This window comes from Centroberyx affinis, unplaced genomic scaffold (assembly GCF_046629955.1).
Source record: "Centroberyx affinis isolate AG114_WGS23_722 - 3 ecotype Tasmania unplaced genomic scaffold, CSIRO-AGI_Caff_v1 ptg000310l_1, whole genome shotgun sequence".
Lineage (NCBI taxonomy): Eukaryota > Metazoa > Chordata > Actinopteri > Beryciformes > Berycidae > Centroberyx > Centroberyx affinis.
The window spans coordinates 15,244-34,754 of NW_027278987.1; the positions used below are offsets into that span (position 1 = coordinate 15,244).

At 38.5% G+C, this 19,511-nt stretch overlaps 1 protein-coding gene across 1 annotated transcript in view; it reads right to left on the reverse strand.

Annotated features, from left to right (window-relative positions):
- Positions 1 to 6,697: 6,697 nt before the first annotated feature.
- tgs1 (trimethylguanosine synthase 1) overlaps positions 6,698 to 19,511 on the reverse strand; it is a 34,091-nt gene continuing 21,277 nt past the window's right edge. Inside the window, exons 10-15 of the mRNA XM_071515125.1 lie at positions 17,799 to 18,267; positions 15,978 to 16,160; positions 12,203 to 12,349; positions 10,036 to 10,252; positions 9,254 to 9,332; positions 6,698 to 7,426 (exon numbers count right to left, since the gene is read on the reverse strand). Of these exons, the coding sequence (XP_071371226.1) occupies positions 7,313 to 7,426; positions 9,254 to 9,332; positions 10,036 to 10,252; positions 12,203 to 12,349; positions 15,978 to 16,160; positions 17,799 to 18,267 (1,209 nt within the window). The 3' untranslated portion in view covers positions 6,698 to 7,312. The remainder of the gene's footprint in view (positions 7,427 to 9,253; positions 9,333 to 10,035; positions 10,253 to 12,202; positions 12,350 to 15,977; positions 16,161 to 17,798; positions 18,268 to 19,511) is intronic.

Genomic DNA, 19,511 nt, shown 5'->3' on the forward strand with positions numbered 1-19,511 from the left:
TTCGTTTTAAATATGAATATCTCAACTGATATGCCTTCATGGAGGGTGTTGGTAATACTGGTTTTATGCACATGCTGAAAATTTGGATGGTCATGATAAATATCAATTGATTTTTGATAACGCATTGATGTACTGGCAGGCCCATTCATCCTCCACTTCACTCACAGTGTAGCAATGGTCAAAAGACTGAAACTTCAGGATTATTTTTTGTCTTTTTTCAGTTTCTGTATAGTCAAATTTATCATTATTATTATAATTTTTTATTTTACTTAAATGCTTAGTTCTTGTCTTAGATTTAGTTTTACTTATGATAACCTTGGTATGTGTGTGTTCGTATGTATGTATGTATGTATGTATGTATGTCTGTACGTATGTATGTATACTAACTGGCTTGCTTTTCTGTAAAGGAGATGGTGGAACTGAACTTATATAAAAACTCAAACTACTACAGACAGCATCCTTTGGACTGCGAATGGGGAAAAAGGAAAACAGTCACACTTGTATTTATTTTTGCATCTACATAACAACTAACGTGTCTTAATGATTTTTGAGCTTTGATTGTAGAGAGATTGTCTGCATCTTTAAGGTTTAGCACACACTGTACACTCTTTTACTGTTTTTTGCTGCCAAATGAGTTCGTGAAGTCAGTGACTTCGACACTTAGTTCAGCTTTTAAAGGATGAAATTGACCATGAAACCGAGTTCTTTTAGTCCATGAGTCCCTGCCTCAGTGTTTTGCGAGTCAGAATTTGTTAGTAGTGCCAGTGCAAATTTGTGCAAGACCTAAAAAAAGCATTCCTCCAAAAAATCACTTATAGCACTAAACAGTTTCCTAACTTTGTCACATCATAATCAATCTCTGAACCCATCGTCTATCGGTCTGACGACGATTAGACTCTGACAGTACAGACTTACAGTCCGATTAGCAACTTGAGACGCGAGAGTGGAACGTTTCTCCACACAATACACAAACATCGATACTTTTCGTAGGTGTTTTAGGTCCAGGCGACATTTCGGCTAATCTCTATAAACAGATATCTGCATATGAGACGTCGTCTCTCAACTCCGACTCCGTTCTCGCGTCTCAAGTTGCTAATTGGACTGTAAACAATGACCGGCGCATGGAAGAGGAAGTCTTGGCCCGGATGTCCGCTGGCTACACCGGAAACTCCAAAATATTGGCCGACGCCCTCAGAGTCTAATCGTCGTCAGACCGATAGACGATGGGTTCCAAGTAATCTATGACCTATATCGCCCTCTATTGACGACCAATACAAATTACAACTACACGACTCTCAGGCTACTCCACACTAATCCGGATAAATATGAAAACGCATCTTTATTTCTCTGTTTCGGCCTTCCATCCACACTAAGACGCCATTTTTGACAAGTTTTTTTTCCGAAAACTTGGATGAATTTGAAAAACGCCTGTTTCGTGTCGTAGTGTGGACGGGGAAAACGGGGCTTTTGGAAAACGCTGACGTGTGATCGTGACCTCCGGCGTATCACTGGAATGGTGGTTGTGGCCGGAGAGCTGCCCCGAACTTGCTCGCACCAGTAGAAGTAGAGAAGAACAACTCCACCGTGACCACTTTTTCACTTTTTGATTTAAGCTTTTTTTTTGTAAACGTAACTCGCTCACGGTGTTTGTTCTTAACGATCGCTCTGTAAACTAGAAGGGTACTTGGAGAGCGCAGACCTCCGCCAAGGTTCGTGCTATTATTGCTTGTTCGTGAGTCGGATCCGGATCCGCTCCAAAATTTAATGGGTTCTTCCTTGGCCCATGCTACACCCTTCCACGAAGTTTCATGAAAATCAGGCCAGTAGTTTTTCCGTAATCCTGCTAATAGACAAACAAACAGACAAACAAACAAACTAGAAAGGCACTCAGAGAGCACAGACCTCCACCAAGGCCAATAGTCCAGTCTGCTATGATATGCAAATTTCGTGATTCGGATCCGGATCCGCTCCAAAATGTAATGGGTTCTTCCTTGGCCCATGCTACACCCTTCCACGAAGTTTCATGAAAATCGGGCCAGTAGTTTTTCTGTAATCCTGCTGACAGACAAACAAACAGACAGACAAACAAATGGTACCGAAAACATAACCTCCTTGGCGGAGGTAATAACATCCTTTTAAAAATGGCGGTGGTGGAAAGCCGGCGGAACACTGGTGCTTGGCGGAATTGGCGGAAACCATGGACGAAATTTAGCGTTTTTGGCTGTTCATCATGGACAGGGGACTTTTCAAAAAGGCTAGTGTGGATGGAAAACTTCTGACACCAAATCGGTGTTTTCAAATGTATTCGTATTAGTTTGGACAAACCATCCTCTCATCCCCTACTAATAACTTTTAGCTAACCGTTTTTTCTTTTTTGGGAGGGGGGGGGGAGGGGGGAGGGGGGGGGGGGATGGACTAAAAGGACTCGTCGTTCCTGATCACTCTGATAGGCTTCTTAAAGAACTGAACTATCCCTTTGACTTTTATGAAGCAAGATGAATGACGTTTCTGGAAAAGAATGCTTGTTACCCATGTACAAAACATCCTAGGTGACATTGACATTTGATTGTATTGTATTTGTATTTGTTTGATTGCGCCACAGTTTTTTCACAATTTTTCATGTATGTTTAGAGTATAATGGCATGCTTTTATTGTATGACAGACGCATTTGTTTCACCACCCACACTGTAGCATCACATCGGTTTTTCTTCATGTGTCCAAAACTCTGGATGTTCCTTTTTTTAGTGCCAAATTCTGCATTTTTTGTGCTTTACTTTTCTCATTGTGTCTTGAAACATTTGATGCTTCCTCTTGGAAACACCAGTAAAAATACCAGTAAAATCTGACACTGGCTATTGGATGATACATTAAGTCGAGACATTAAAGAGAACCAACTGTTGTGAGATCCGTCTTCAGGTTTAGACAATTTAGCAACGACTGCTTAGTTCATTTTCAATTCCATCTATTCTAGAAATGGATTGTACTCAAAATTCTAACAAAAAAATGGCATTCAAAATTAAAACTTGGGCATAAGAAGGTTGTCCAGTTCAACCATTTAGAATCAATTAAGAATGACCGGAGGCGCACTGGAGGTGGTCCGCGGCGTTTTTAGACCCACTTTGAGCAAAAAATATTGGCAAAATATTATTCACTAAAAATCAGAAGCTCTGTGATCTTTCTGAGAAAACATTAACTGTGTTTCCATCCAACTATCAAGCACATTTTACACAAACTTTTGCTATATAGGAAAACAATTAATTTGAATTAGATGTTTCCATCAGCTGGTTGAAGTGAATAAATAGACTTACTGAATGTAAAAAAAAATTTCAGTCTTTTAAGAATTGGTTAGTATTGATTAGTATTGGTCAAGTTGTTATTGTTCTTTACTGTCAGCTAATGCTGGTCATATTTCATGCTGTCATCTGAAGATGAAAACATAGCAATGCACTTTGCAATATTCTAATGTACCAACTCATGAACATACAACCAAGACCAACCATCATTATTTGACAAATATGTTTTTGTAAATATTACATAATTTCTTTATTGACAGTGAGTGTAAAAATGTTTGCGATATTGAGGAAATTTGCTTCTATTCAGCATTTATGATTTGATACATCAAATCAGATGCTGGTTGCTCAGATATGGATTAAGCCTAGTGCTAGACTAAGATTTCATTTTCAATGGAGATCTCCATTGGTGTTGAGTTTTTAGTCCAGGACTAGGCTTTAGGCATGTCCAAGCTATGGAAGCCCATTCCCGCCACTCAATAAAATAAAAAAACAACTCAATTGTGAGTTTTTTTCTCGCAATTGTGACTTTATTTCTCAGAATTCTCGGAATCTCGGAATTCAGAATTTTCTTTTCACAAAAAAAAGTCAGAACTCCGAGATATAGAGTCAGAACTGTGAGGAAAAAGAAGTCAGAATTCTGGGATATGAAGTCAGAATAGAGAGAAAAAAACACGGTTTTTACACACGTTTTTTTATTTTATTGATTGGCGGGAATGGGCTTCCATACCAAGCAACCAGCCCCATAATTAGCAAAAAATGAATACTTGGATGGAAACCCAACTATTGTCTAGACCTGATAATCTCTTTATCTGGTCTATAAATTACAAACAACCGAGTTCCCTTATTGGTAGAGATGTGATCATGTTTCCCTGTTTACACAGCCATGAAAGGATCAGCTATTAACTACCAAGGGTTAAAAATCAGATTCTTATGTGAAGTTACTGAATGGGAGTAATACTGAGGGAAACGAGTACCAATAAGTATGAAGTGTTTCAATTGTTGGTGTATTTGACAGTATTTGTGCCTTCAGGAATCATCCACTTCTGTCTTCTGTTCACCCAGGTTGCATGTACACAAGACTGAAATATTCGAGTTTGTGCTGAATCAGGGAAAACATTCAGACCCCCATGTGTTTTCTCCCTGTTCACACAGCCATGAGTTATGTTAAACCTCAGTTCTGAGGTCCCTGGGCTGACCCGATGCTAAAAGTATGAATACCACCTCACTATCACCACACCTTTCCTTATCAACTTCTTCTGTGATATACACTGCCCGTCAAAAGTTTGGGGACACCACATTTTTCTTTATTTTTACTATTTTCCACATTTTAGAATAATAGTAAAGACAAAACTATCTTATATTTTAGATTCTTTGATGGAAAGGCAAAGGCTTTGGCAAGAAAGTCATACACAGACATCAACTTCACTATTTATATTTGTCTAAGAAACAGATTTCAAGCATTTAAGCATAAGCCTTTAGATCAAAATGGCTTTAAGAGAATGAAAAACATGACATTCAATGAGGTGTGTCCAAACTTTTGACGGACAGTGTATAGGAAATTGCATATTCTATTTTTTAAGCTAAACAACCCAACAAGAGAAAGTAATCAGATTACATTATATGAGTGTTCTGTTATTGATTACAATTTTCAGGGAGTCAATTACATATTGAAATGAAACTTTCTAACCCTGACTATACTCATGTAATACGTATACACTTTAAACTGATGCCTGCCTGACTGCTACGGCTTTGTAGGTGGTTATCAATTTGTATTGATACAGGTGTATATGTATATGTCTATGGTTGGATTAATATGTCTATTGTTTCCACTCTTTGCAATGATCTGAATGTCTCATCATGGCTAATTAAGCAGGGTGAAACCACACAGAGCCTCATTTTTCGCCTTTTAAACAGCCACAAAAAGATCAGATCTGGGGAACAAAATGTTATAAAGAAAAATCTCATTTGCTGTTCCTTTGTAAATGCAGCCTACTATTTACACTGCCTCACATTTAATTCGATTTTTTTTTTCATTACTGTATAGCAAGAAACATCAAATGGATGCTGTTTTTTTTTTTTTTCCAGTAATAGAAGGTAAGGAAGGAGAATTCTGAGAACAAAATCAGAATTCCGAGAATAAAGTCAGAATTCTGAGTTTAAAGTCAGAATTTAGAAATTAAGTGAGAATTCCGAGAATAAAGTCAGAATTCTGAGTTTAAAGTCAGAATTCCGAGAATAAAGTCAGAATTCTAAAATTAAGTCAGAATTCTGAGTTTAAAGTCAGAATTCTGAGAATAAAGTCAGAATTCTGAAACCAGAAAAATTCTGAAGTAAGAAAAAAAGACAAAAAGAATGAATTTAACACATTTTCAGATGGACAACCACGCACATTTAAAGAAACGTGAACCTTGAATTCTGGGGAAAAAAAAAAAAAATGAAAATCAATCAGTTGAAGTTGTGGGATTTTAATTTTTTTCATCCAGAAAATGCATCACACCCTACTTACTGCACACTGCAATGCGTTATGTAATATTATATATCATATTTCTTTACAAAATATACTGATATTGTTGAAGACACATATTTGTTAGGTGCTGAGTTCTTATAGCCCATGTATGTGAATGATAGACTCTTGAATAGTTGGCATCAATTGCTTATAAAGCTGTTCTTTTGTTCCATAGGCAGCATGACATGTACTGTACTTCCTGACCTCAACCCTCAGAACACAGCACTACCATACAGATTTTACATCTTTTCTTTAGCAAATATTTTCTACATTTCTTACATGACATTACGTGCAAGAGGCTTTCTTATAATAATGTATTTTTTATTTATTAACGGATTCACTTGTTGATCTGTTTACCTTAAGTTTGTTCATTTCATGGCAGTCTGGATTCTGTATGACGGCGTCTGCTGTGTGGTTTGGAGCCATGCAGTCTCTTTCTGAAGTGGCTTACCATCATGTTACCTAATGTGAACCTCATTCTGCAGTTCTTTCAGTTCACTAGACCAGGCCTGAGTCAATAATGTAATGTGATTTTGTCTTATTAGCAAACAATAAACAAGCCTTGCCATAACGTCTATCCATTCAATGTGTTAATATAGGCTTGTGCCTATATTCAATATTATCGAATATCGCGATATTCCGGCAATATCGACCAAATGGCCATTGTTTCCTCCAATGCTTGAATAATGGGATCAAATTTTGAGGCTGTTAATGATAATTATTCTTATTATAGCCTAGAAATTTGATGTAATTTGGAAGAAATAAAATAAACAAAAACACCCCCCCCCCCCCCAAATGATAATATCGTATATCGCAATATTTTGATGGGACAGTATCACGATATAAGATTTAGAGCCACAGACACAACATAATAAAAAATAGTTTTTATTGCCTATAATATACAATAAAAAAACACAAACACTGTAAAAAAGAAAATACAAATGTCTGTTATGTGAAAACCTTGTAACGCCAATCTTGGTGATGTCAATGTTATAAGAAGGACTAAAATTCTACCACCCTTGCTTTTATGAAACCCTTTTAAAACCCATTGGATAAACTCAAAATCATGGTGGTCGAGCTGAAAGCATGTTTCTTCTTGGATGCACAAGATTTTCACTGGACAGTGACAAAATACAATAGCATTATTATTTCCTAAACACACCATCGCCTATGACTGTGCATACACATCCATAACTTCCACTGATCCCCCATTGGGCATCAAACTACCAGCAAGCAGTTTGTTAACAGGACTGGAGCCAATTCATTTCAGTTCACAGAAACTGCAACTCATGGTCACATCAGGTCACATTCATTCTCACGTATTTTCCAGTTAGCTGAATATGACAAACTTTTCATGACAAAAGTGTTTTAGTTCTTGAATTCTGGACAATTGAAACTGATCTGAATGCAGCCCAGTTTGCTCCATTAGCAGTGGGACTAATAGGCTGCTAATGGAGGCAGGTCTTTGTTCCATTTGAAGTTAGGCCCAGGGATTTGGGAGAAGTGTGGGTGACTAGCTGTCAGACTTGATCAAGTCGCCAAAGTAAGCAGTTATGGTCTTCAGCTTGTTGTTGAGGAAGTTCTGCTCCACCTCCACCTTCCCTCCTGGACCGGCCAGAGAGGCGATCTGGGAAGAAATATATACGTACACATAATATTACAATGGACCAGTTCCATTTTCAAAATTGAATACATGCATTTTGGGGGAAAAGATAACTGAGGGCCATTGCTCAATATCTGCAGTTGTGTCTTTGCAGTTGTGTCACAAATCTCATGTCAACCAGGTGTGGCTCCATCATGGAGGTCCACTGGAGAATTGGCTGTGCTCTAATAATGTTTAAATACGCAACAGCCAGGCTAGAAAAAGAGACACCTGGAAAAGATTGTTGTGGTGTGTCTTAATCTTTAGTCTTAAGGCTCAATTATGCTCAATGTTAAATACGTATACGGATACGGACGGAGCCTTCTGTCCGTACTCTGCGTTCATTTCGTCTTTATTTGTGCACGTTTTCTGAAAGCTTACGGATACGGACGAAACGGAGCAGTACCACCGCAGTACCACCAGAAATCGTGGAGGCAGTGTAGCCAATACTTCAAGCGAGACCAGTGAGACACGACGAAGACATTTAAAAAATGGCGGAACTCTTTGAGGAGAGGTTGTGCGAGTTGGTGAGAAATTATAAACATATCCTCAACATATCCTCAATCCTTATAAACATATCCTCCGCCGCCATCGCCATGTTTGTTGTGAACAACAATTTTGTTTGTTGTGAACAACAAACACGGCGACGGTGGACATAAACTTTTGACTCTCTACTGCCCTTTAGTGGATGTATTGCTTAACATCCATGCCAACGTAAAAGACGCATGGAAGTATGTGGGCAGTGACGGTTACATCGTTTGAAACGGACGTATTTCTTTTCATACGTAAAGGGAGCATAAATGAGCCTTAAGTCTCAACTCCAAAACACTCTGGTTGCAGCTTGAGAAGAGTCAACTCAGTTAACCTGAACAAACTTTTTTTTGCTTTGTTAGCTAGCTAACAACTGATGCTAATATTAAGCTGCAACTATTAACCACAACTAACACCTGCTACTGGCTACGTAACATTAGCTAGTGTGCAAATCAGATGTGTTAAGATAGTATGGTTAGCTAGTTAACAAACTGACATTAAAACGCGAAGTTGTAGGCTATCAGTCGATCAGTTTCAAAAACAGCACAAAAATTAACTATGTCTACTGAATTCTATTGAGATGGACAAATTATAAGTTCAGAAATCAGCTGTTCTCAGCCACCATTGTCCAACAGCTGATATGGCAGCCAGAAGACACATTATGTAACCAGAAAACCTTCTACAGACTCTAAATTGTTCATTATTTTGTATGAAGGTCTAATAACTTCAATGATGGCCCATGCTAACAATCACTGTGTAAGAAAAAGTCTGTTGTTTTTTTTAATACAAATTATACATCTCTCATTCTGAAAAGATCATTCTTCAATTACAACTTAGTGATGTAGATAGAAGAGCAGAAAAATCAGCATTTGTGAAACTTCCAGAAAGAGAAGCTGGTAAAAAAGTGTTCTATGTAAAATTAAGAATGATTACTTGCAAGAAAAAAATCATATTTATATATAGCATATCCTACATACATTTCATATTTCATATAAATATTCTGCATACCTTTCTTAGTCCTACCACTGTTATTTTGCACACTCTAATGTAATCCATAGTTTTCCCCATACTTGCCATTGTACATTGTCAGTTGCTTATGTTTATATAGCCCCAATTTGTTCTATTCTTATTTATATTCTATTTTTTTCCCTGCTGTATCCTATTGCTATTTGCTGCTGTAATGATCCAATTTGCCCACGAGGATACCAGTAAATCAAGTTTCAACTAATCTTATCTTACACACACAAACCGGCATGAATGACCATGCAGACACATACAGACCTGGTCCATGTCAGCGTTGCGAGGCAGGAAGTACACTATGTTGTCTGATATCAGTTTGGACAGGCGGAAGATCTCAAAAGTGTCAACAGTTAAGAAAAAAAACAATATTTGATAGTAATAGTACACTTTTTTTTAAAAGATTTCTTTTTTGTAGTATAAATAATGGCCTCTCTAGGGACCCATCGGCAACATCTACTAACTGGAGGGGTGTGTGTGTGTTACGAAATATCACTAATCAATCATATTACCAAAGGGAAATGTCATTTTAAAGCCATTAGAAATATGACAACATATAGAGCTTTCACTGCTTAAATCCCCATAGGAGTTCCTGCATCAACCACCATCACCTGGCTGTAAGTTTACCTTCATCATCCTTTTGCAACTCTGAAATCATGCTTCTAACACATACTGCAACTGATATATATTTCCAGTACTGTGGGATCACTTCCTTACCTGAAAATGAATTTAAATTTAAAAAACAAAATAAAGAAACATAGCTGGCAAAACCTATTTCTGATTGAATATAGCTAATGAAAGTCATGAAACTAACTTACTTTAACTTACTAAGAAAAAGGAAACCAGGAAATGAATTGTTGAAGTCCAACTGTGTTCAGCAAATAAGCAAATAAATCTGTCAAAGTATGGTGAAAAAATAAGACCTCCAATAACTGGATTTAAGACATTTTAGTACTTTTTAAGGCCCTATATTTAGATAATTTATTTTAAGACTTTTCCAGACTTTTTAAGGACCCCATCTCCCCTTTACACCGGTCAAAGGATATCCATCAGGCTCTATCATGGTCTTGATGTCGAACACCTCGGCGGTCAGGTAGTCTGGTCCTCCCCATGGTGGCGACAGGAAGACCACATCACCATGGAGACGGGGCGCCAGCTGCAGGAAGTCCCCCTGCAGGAAGTCGATCCTGTCGGCGACGCCGTAAACTGTGGCGTTGTGGCACGCCAAGTCCAGCCTCACCGGGTCGATGTCTATGGCGAGGACTGAGTGGAAAACACAAAATTCACTTGTTCATTCATTTTGTCAGAGACACCCTGGATAGGTCTCCAGTCCATCACAGGGCTAACACAGATAGACAGATACTCCCATAGTCCCATTCATACTTATGGGAGAGTCTCCAATCCACCTGACTGGCAGGAGGAAACCCGGGAGAATATGGGGACAGTCTTCCAACGGTGGCGCTGTGTAACAACGCATTATGTAATAACACCGCATTATGTAATAACTCAACAAACATTTTGCAATAATCTGCCACATTTTGTAATACACAGCCTGAACGCAATATGTCATTCAATTTCCCCGCATTTTGTAATAAATTCTTCTATGTTCTTTCTTTCTATCGTGGCTACTTGATAAGTAGTTTTTGCAAGTTAAAACTGAAATGTTTGTATATTAGAAATCCACTGCAAATCAGTGTGTTGTTCGGCTATATGCTGTGGTTGTTTTTCACTTAATTACTTAAATACTTAAAGATAATACTTAACAGTCTAAATGTTCATCCATAGTGTTGTTGACCACTACAGTATGGTACATGTTCTTTGCCTAAACATACCGGGCATTGAGAGAATAAAGAATTTGAAAGAATTTACTGTTCCATATTGGTCTTTTGTTGCGCAACCATTTTTTGTGATTCATGATTCATGCTAGAATGCATAAAATAAACATTGTTGTTACAATGTTATAACGATTTTTATGAATGAAGACATCCATTTTGGTTGGTTATTACATATTGCACCATATTATTACATTTTCATCAACCACCGCAATATGTAATAAAAAAATACGGGGAAATTTATTACATATTGCATTCAGGCTGTGTATTACAAAATGCGGCAGATTATTACAAAATGCGGGTGTTATTACATAATGAAGTGAAAATGTATTACATTTTGTCGAGTTATTACATAATGCGGGTGTTATTACATAATGCGTTGTTACACACTGCTATAAAATTCCATGACTTTTCCAAAACTAAGTTGGAGCGCTTCCATGACCTAAAAATGTTCTTCCTCCCTGGTTCGTTAATGTTGTTGTTCAGTCTGGTTTCTACTCCAGTTGGACAGAAAATCTCATGTAATATTTAAAACAAGATCAAGAAAAGTACAAAATGCAAATGAACAACTGTAACACACATTCCGTTGTTACTATGTTTTTCCAAAAATGGTCCAAGTAAGGTTTCTCTGCCTTCTCCATTTTTTGTTTTGGTCACCTGGTGCACGTTGCGCATTCAAAGGTTGTGATTGGTCAGTGTATTGAAATGCTTGATATACCACACCAGGACTTTCTGGGGAATTGAAATTGTGGAAACATAAACTGGCGATATATGCATAATTACGATTAACTGTGCAGCCTAACCCTAGGGCCTGTTCTAATCTTAACCCTGCACCCAAGTCCTAATTCTAAACTAACCTTAACCTAAAACTAATTCTAATCTTAATCTTAATATATAAACTTATAAACCTATAATCTACTAGTGGAAGGATAGTAAAAAAACGAAACAACAAAACTTAGTAGTATGATAGTATGATAATATCGTGTATCGCGATATTTTGGCGGGACAATATTGCGATAAAGGTCCCATATCGTGGACTCGATATGGGGTCATTGATTAACAGAGGGTCATTAATATTAATGAGCCTTACACAGCAACAAAAACAGCATGTTCTTGTTTTTTGGTACATGACACCACACAAACGGTTTTTAATGGACCTCAAGACATAAAATAAAACACTGGAAAGTGTAGAATAGGACCTTTAATTTTTGGATATCGCCCAAGCCTAGTCAGGACTGGACAAAATGACATCACTTCACAAAAATGTTCTCATTCTGTGTAAGGTGTGAAACTCAAAGTGGTTCTCGCAAGGATAGAAGTACAAGAACACACATGAACACACACACACACACACACACACACACACACAAACTAGGCCTACCTCTCTTGCCAGTGAGGGCAAACTGGATGGCGTTTCCTCCGACACCACAGAAGGCATCTATGACCAGATGGGAGTTGGAGAAACTGTGGTTGACCCTGAGGGCGATGTGCTCAGCAATCCTCTCTGGTGTGACGGAGAACCAGCCCTCTGAAAAACACAGGGACAGCAAGACCACATGAGTGGTGTGTATGGTGTGTGTGTGTGTGTGAGTCAGAGAGAGGGAAAGAGACACAGAGAGACAGAGAGAGTGTGTAAGCATTTTCTGCCTTGTCAGGACAGCTGAAAAAAAAAAAAATCGCTGTTTACACTTGAATGGAGCTGTGAGCTTGTTTCAAATTCACAGACAGGCTGGAGAAGTCTCCCCTCCCTCAACAACTATCGCTGAATGTGTGTGTGTGTGTGTGCCAGTTGTTGCCCAAGAATTTTATTCTGATCAGGGTGGAAAATCCTCTGAAACAACATTAAACACAACACACTAAAACTCTCCACTGAAATCCAGATGAATGAAATTCATTCAGGGTTTAGCATCTCCTTAAGGCAGGGTGACCCACCGCACCTATGCAATGGTAGGGGAACTGGTGTGTGTGTGTGTGTGTGTGTTTGTCAGTGTGTAAGGGAATACGTCATCCCTGCAGAGCTGTTGCTGTAGGGGTTTAATACACATTATCCCCTCTAGGTGGCACACTAATGTCATGAACGTCAGACCGGCTGCTACAGGAGCATACAGTATGTCTTCTAACAACAGCTGAGGGTAAAATGGACCAAATTCTATTCAAGCGGAAATGACTCTTAGCAATCTAAGATAAAAATCACTAACATGCTGACAACATGCCTGACTGACTGTTAACCAAACTCTGCAATCAAGTCTCAACAGTTATGTTACACTTGATTGCACTCTCTTAAGCAGTGGTAAGGGAACAAACCTAATGCTATGCCCATCAGTGCCCATCAGTTTAACATGTGCGCCTCTAAGAACAAGAAATAACTGGAATATAGACCTCTGGAAGAACTACAGAAATAGCCTCTTTCTGTAAAAAATTCGGAATTTCTTGTGAAAGAGTGGTGATGCTCTCTTGGGAGGTCATGAACGCCTCTCTCACTCAGTTCAGTGGAGGTGGAACACGACAAAACTGAAGTGCTTCACCCAGTCGGAGCGTCGTGCTCGTCCATTCTGTTAAAACACATTGGCTCCGCCACTTTGTACATGGCTTCAGCCCTCTCTGCCGCCAATTGGCCAAGTGAAGGCAGATCAGCCCGTGGGGGGCTGAGGAGGCAAGCTGGAAAGAGAGTGAGTTTGATTTTGAACCACACGCTCTTCCCCGCCTAGGCAGTTGTAGCCGGCCAGTGGGTAGAACCGGGAAGGCCGACCGAGAAAAAAGCCTCGCCGGCGGTAAGACTTGTTAGCTACAATTTGCAACTTTTCTTGATTTTATGATTTTAGTGCTGCAAGAGGACCAAAACAAGAAGGGGCACAAAATTATAAAACAACTAATCCCCAACTACCGACCAGGCAACCACTGTTAAACTGGGATTGCATGCTCTGCAAACATTAGCTGGCCAAATTAAGAAAACACTCAAATTAATATTTCATACAAAACTTGAATTTGCATACCATTTAGAATTTTTTTTCAAGTCAGAGTGCATTTCCCTGTTTCAATTTGATGAATATCTAAATTCTGTCTGTTCAGTCTGATGGCTTCTCACTAAAAGGCATACAACTTCAAAATCAAATTTTATGTGCCTATCAGCAAACATAAGAAGAGGCAAACCTTCCAAGTCATAACCGCCCTGCCAAATTTTCCCAAATATGGTCCAGTGGTAGAAGGGCAGCCCTAATGGCCACTGAGCAAATATAGTGCTTATTGGCCACATGGTGCTGTGATAATCGGCTAAAATGCTTAAAAGTGGAAAGAATTGGAGCCATATCTCATGTCCCATTTCAGGTCCAGTCATGTAAATGCGTGCATCTGCTGATGTTAAACAAGTTGGTAATGGGGCAAGTAAGAAATTAACTTGTGTTTTTTCCCACGCTGCAGCCAAAGGCATCACAAGGCATTTTTAGGTCAGGCAGTCAGTCAGGTAGTCATGGAATGTTTTGTGAGATGATATGCTTCGTCAGCTTTGGCTGCAAGATGTGTTTCCCAAACATAGGCACAAAATCAAAAGTTGGTCAATGTATAGAAACTGATCTAAATGAATCTCTCATGCTCCTGATGTGCACATCACATCATGTTTGTCATTTGGAGATGCACAGACCAGCAGACCAGCAGCAATGTACTCAATCCACAGAGTCTCCCGGTTTGAAAACGAAAGTGAAACTTAACATTCCACACACTGCTCCAAACTCGCCTGTATTAGTAACAGGATTTGTAAACAGAAACTTGATAAAACTGCCTTCTGTCTTCTGCTGCCCTACAAACTTTAATGGTAGGTAACGTTATTACCTTGTGGTCTTTAAGTAACATTAGTAGAATGAACTGGATAATGAGAACGTACATCACCCCGGTGAAGTTAAATAAATTTGATCCTAATATTCCTGACCAGTGTTATAAGTGCAATATTTATCAAGGTACTTTGTATCACTGCTTGTGGGAATGTGGAGATATTCAAATATTTTGGAGTTCGGTGATACGTTATATCTCTCAAATGATCTCTTCTCCATTACCTCTAAGTCCTAAACTGTGCATACTAAGCATTTATCCAGACAATTGCTCTCTAATAGAGAAAGAAAAATGGTTAACCTATGTCTACTACAAGTCAGGCGCTCGATTGCCCTGTATTGGAAGAATGTGGGTTGCCCTTCTCTAGGCCATTGGTTGAAAAACTTAACATTAAGTTTGGCTCTTGAGAAACTCACTTATATAGTTAGGAAGAAAGCTTCTGAGTTTTATAACATCTGGGAGATGTTTTTGGAATTTGTTAAAAATGGTGACATTGAAGAGGCATTGGAAATTACAGTGAAAATAACTAATCTATTGTGAGGAATGTGTGCTGTACGCTGCTTTATGTTGTGATTGTATTCTTATTTTATTTTTTCTATTCATTTTATTTATTTATTTACTTAATTTTTCGTTCCATTGTAAATTTTTGTCCTTTTTAACTTGATTATTAGCTAATTAATAATTTTTAAGTGATATTTAATTATTACTTATATACTGCCATATGTTTGATGTGGGGGAAGGTTCAGTTGTTATGTGGAATGGAATTAGGTAATTTAACCGATAATCGTGTCACAGTGCTTCAGTGCATAGAATTGAATTGAATCTCAAAATTAACCAATCTAGGCATGATTGCTATGCGGTGCCTTGCCTAAGAATTTATGGAGACTTGAAACTTTATCCTTATTAAATGCTGTTTCAATTTCTGTTGGGAGTTGATAGCATAGAAGCTGAACTCAATGCTGCCCATCAAACGTTTGGACACACATGTACTATGTCAAAGCCATTTTTATCTAAAGGCTTATGCTTAAATGCTTGAAATTTGTCCCATATACAAATATAAATAGTGAAGGCCTATGTATGAATTTCTTTCCAAAGCTGTTTTCCATCAAGGCAAAGGGCGGCTACTTTAAAGAATCTAAAATATAAGATAGTTTTGATTTGTTTAACACAAATTTTGGTCACTGCATAACTCCATTTGTGTCATTTTATAGTTTTGATGTCTTCACTATTATTCTAAAAGGTGGAAAGTAGTAAAAATAAAGAAAAATGTGGTGTGTCCAAACTTTTGACAGGCAGTGTAAGTGTATTTGCGTGTGTGTTGTGGATGGACTCACCGCGGTCCAGCCTGATGCCTTCATCGAAGCGTGAGAAGAGCCGGTAGCGCTGAGCCCAGTATTTAGCCAGCTCCGGTTCAGCTGCCATCTCTGCCGGCACCTCACCACATCCGCCCCTCCGCCGCATCTTCCCTCGCTTATTCTTCTTCTTCTTCTGCTTCTTCAAACCTTTCACACTCAACGCTACAGACACACAATTCATTTTACTTTACTTTATTATACTTGCTTTATTTTTATATTAAGCACCACTGCTTCTCTAACATTAACCCAACACAGGGCTGGGCAATAATTCAATATTATCGTTTATCGTCTTTCAGTGGAATCATATCGTGATGATATGAAGATATTTTGATATCGTGACACACATTTCTGCTGTCTAAATTGATGACGACAAGCAAATTTAACTTAAAAACTCTCATAAAATGAGGTATGGTAGGAATATTATTTGAATATTTCTGTTTTGTTTGACACCACACCTAACATTACCATTCAGTTCAATGAGATGAACATTAATATGATTATTTAACGTGATTTTGCATACATGAACCATATCATGATATATATTGATATCGAGAAAAATCCTTATGATTATCATGATATTGATTTCAACCATATCGCCCAGCCCTACATATATATATATAAAAAATACATTCATAAACAGTTTATTTATGTAATAAAATTTAAGCAAAAAAAACATAAAACAGGTACAGCCCTATTGTTTGGAGTTTGTACATTCATCATTGTAGGGTGATAGTTTATTTCCTATGTATTTGTTATTTGTTGGGTGTTTGTCTTAAGAATCTGCTTCACTACTTTAAGAGAAGCAGTTGGTGGGTCACATAGAGAATATAAAGGCTTATAAAAATAAAGGCTGATTGTTTGCAGATCTACAGCATAGCTGTGCTGCAACATTCAGAACAGAAACAATGTGTAGAATAGCGTTGGAATATGTAGATTCTTCTGTGCGCTGTGAGAAAGCACTTCTCATAGAGTCATAAATCTAAGAAGATGTTGTCATGTAGAGCTGTTGCCAAAAAGAATATAAAATCCCCTATTTGGGATTATTTTGGTTTTAAACCAGACAAAACTGGCAAGCAGAAGGACCTAAATATAGTAATTTGCCATCTTTGCAAATGAGCAATAAGATGTAAAGACAGGCTGAACAGCTGTCTGACACTATTTGAAAAAGAGTCTGATGGTGTCAGATGAAGGAGCCTCCCTCTGTTTGCAGCCTCCAAATGAACAAACAGGTGGGGATAACATATTATGCTATTAAATGATCAGGGTGCACAACTGCACATACAGCTTTTGGTCTACCACTAAAGAGGCTTAATTGTCATTTAGTCACTCACTGCCCTGTTTTGTGAAAGACTCGTCGGAAATCAGTGCAACAAGAACGTGCGTAATATGGCCCAACTCCAACTGCCAGTTCCTATTCGCGCACACTTTGAATTGCGCTTTACAGGTTAATTATTTACCATTAAATTAGCAAAATAAAATGACAAAAATCGCCCAAAAAAATCGCCCAAAAAAACCAACCAGCAATGGACTCAGCCAATCGCCGATAGCCGATATATTCGTCCTATCGCCCAACCCTACTCCATAGTGTTCAAAATGTGTGTATGTATGGGTTTCCATAGTGGTATGCGCATTGTTTTTTATATATCCCAAGTTTTTGCATGGAGAGTGGCGTATGCATCTTTCAAGCCCTGATTTATATATATATTGAATATATGTTATTATATATATATATATTATGATTTTTTTTCTATCAGCAGTTTTCTTGTTCTGGAGATGATACATAGTGTAGGGAAGACTTACCAGTGTTGCCTTCAGGTTGGTCAGGCAGGAGAAAGTCAGGGATTTCCGGACATACCAACTGTCTTCTGGGTTGCTTCTCCTCAACCTCCTCCTCCTCCTTCTCATCCTCCTCCTCTTCATCCTCCTTCTCCTCCTCCTCCTCCTCCTCCTCCTCCTCTTCGTCCTCATGGCCAATGTTGACAGTCCCAGTAGAGGAGTTGAAGGAGGTGTCGGGCTGAGTCCAGTTCCTCCTGTCTGACTCTACACCGGAGTGAGGACTAGGACACTCTTCCTCTTGAACCTCTTTATTTCCATCTACACTGCTATTCATCTTCCTCTTCTCCTTCTCCTCCTCTCCTGCCACTTCTCCTAAAGTTCTAGGCCCGGTGGTCTCATCCTCTAGCCCTTGTATGCTTCCTCCTCCCAAATCCCCAAGGTCACATGGGGTCTTCTGTGTCTCTCTCTGAGCCTTCTGAAGGAAGTTTTGTACCTGGGAAATGAATAGTCTTCAATAAATGAGTCTTCTTTATCACATGTCAACTCCCAACCCTCCCACTAACCATCTGGTTGCATTCAATTGGGGATGCAAATTGGCACAAGCAAGGCTGATTTATTTTCATCATAATCTACAACATATCCCAAAATTTTCAAGCAATAGTCTGTAACCCTTTCATATAAATAAATGTCCGTTTTGCTACGCTCAATGGCTCACTGATACACGTACACACATAGAAATTTGTGTTATGCCCAGTTACCACCTTTGTCTGATTTTGAGCCAGGAAAAAAAATCATCAATAGAAAGTCCAAGGAAAACAGAGTCATTAGTTGTGTTTCCATTTAATTGTCAAGCGAATTTTTAGCGAACTTATGAAATGTCACAAAAAAGAAAAAAAAAAGAAAATGCGAATTAGGCGCATTTCCATCAACTGATTTGGAGCAAATAAACTAGGCTACGCAATGTGTAATTTCGTCAGAAGTTGGCAGTATAGGCTACGTTACACATGGCTGTAATAAACAGAGTAGAAGAAGTAGAGGTTGCGAACCGGAAACAAAACAAGTCGCTTTGGCCATCTACGAGCGAAAAATGGGGAGAGGTCTTCAGGAATTACTTTCAGTTGGGCAAGTTGTAATTGTTCTTTCATCTCAGCTAGTATTAGCCATGCTTCATGTTGTCCGGAGACGAAGACAACTTATGTTATGGGAATACGTTATGGGAATATCCAGGAAGACGCCGACAGCGGAAACAGCTGATCAGTCATGTGAGTTAAATGTTCGCTACATCATAACTTATTCGGAAAAGGTGTTTCCATCTCCCATTTTGTGCATTAACTCTTTTTCGAAAAGGCAAAAACCACCTCAAGCGAGCGTAAAAACTTTTTTGCGAAATTGCGATAGTTTTTTTCGAATTGTGCCGTTTCCATCAACCTTTTCTAATGTGATACTTCAAAATGCGCATAAAAATACGTTGATGGAAACACGGCTATTGAGAGTAATTATTTCTGTCATCTCAGAAAAAGTATATCGATGAATAAGGTATGGTCCAAAGCCTTGTGGAAAGACACTGTTGGAAAAGTATGTTTCAATTTGTTTTGTGTATTTGCTATAGATGCCAAATATCTAGAACTCAAGCAGAAAAAGTAGCAAAAGTCTTTCTTGGAAAATGCTTTGAAAAAATAGTTACAGCATTTCTTTTGCTCAATGGACTCTTGCCGTGATTAGGATACTGACATTACC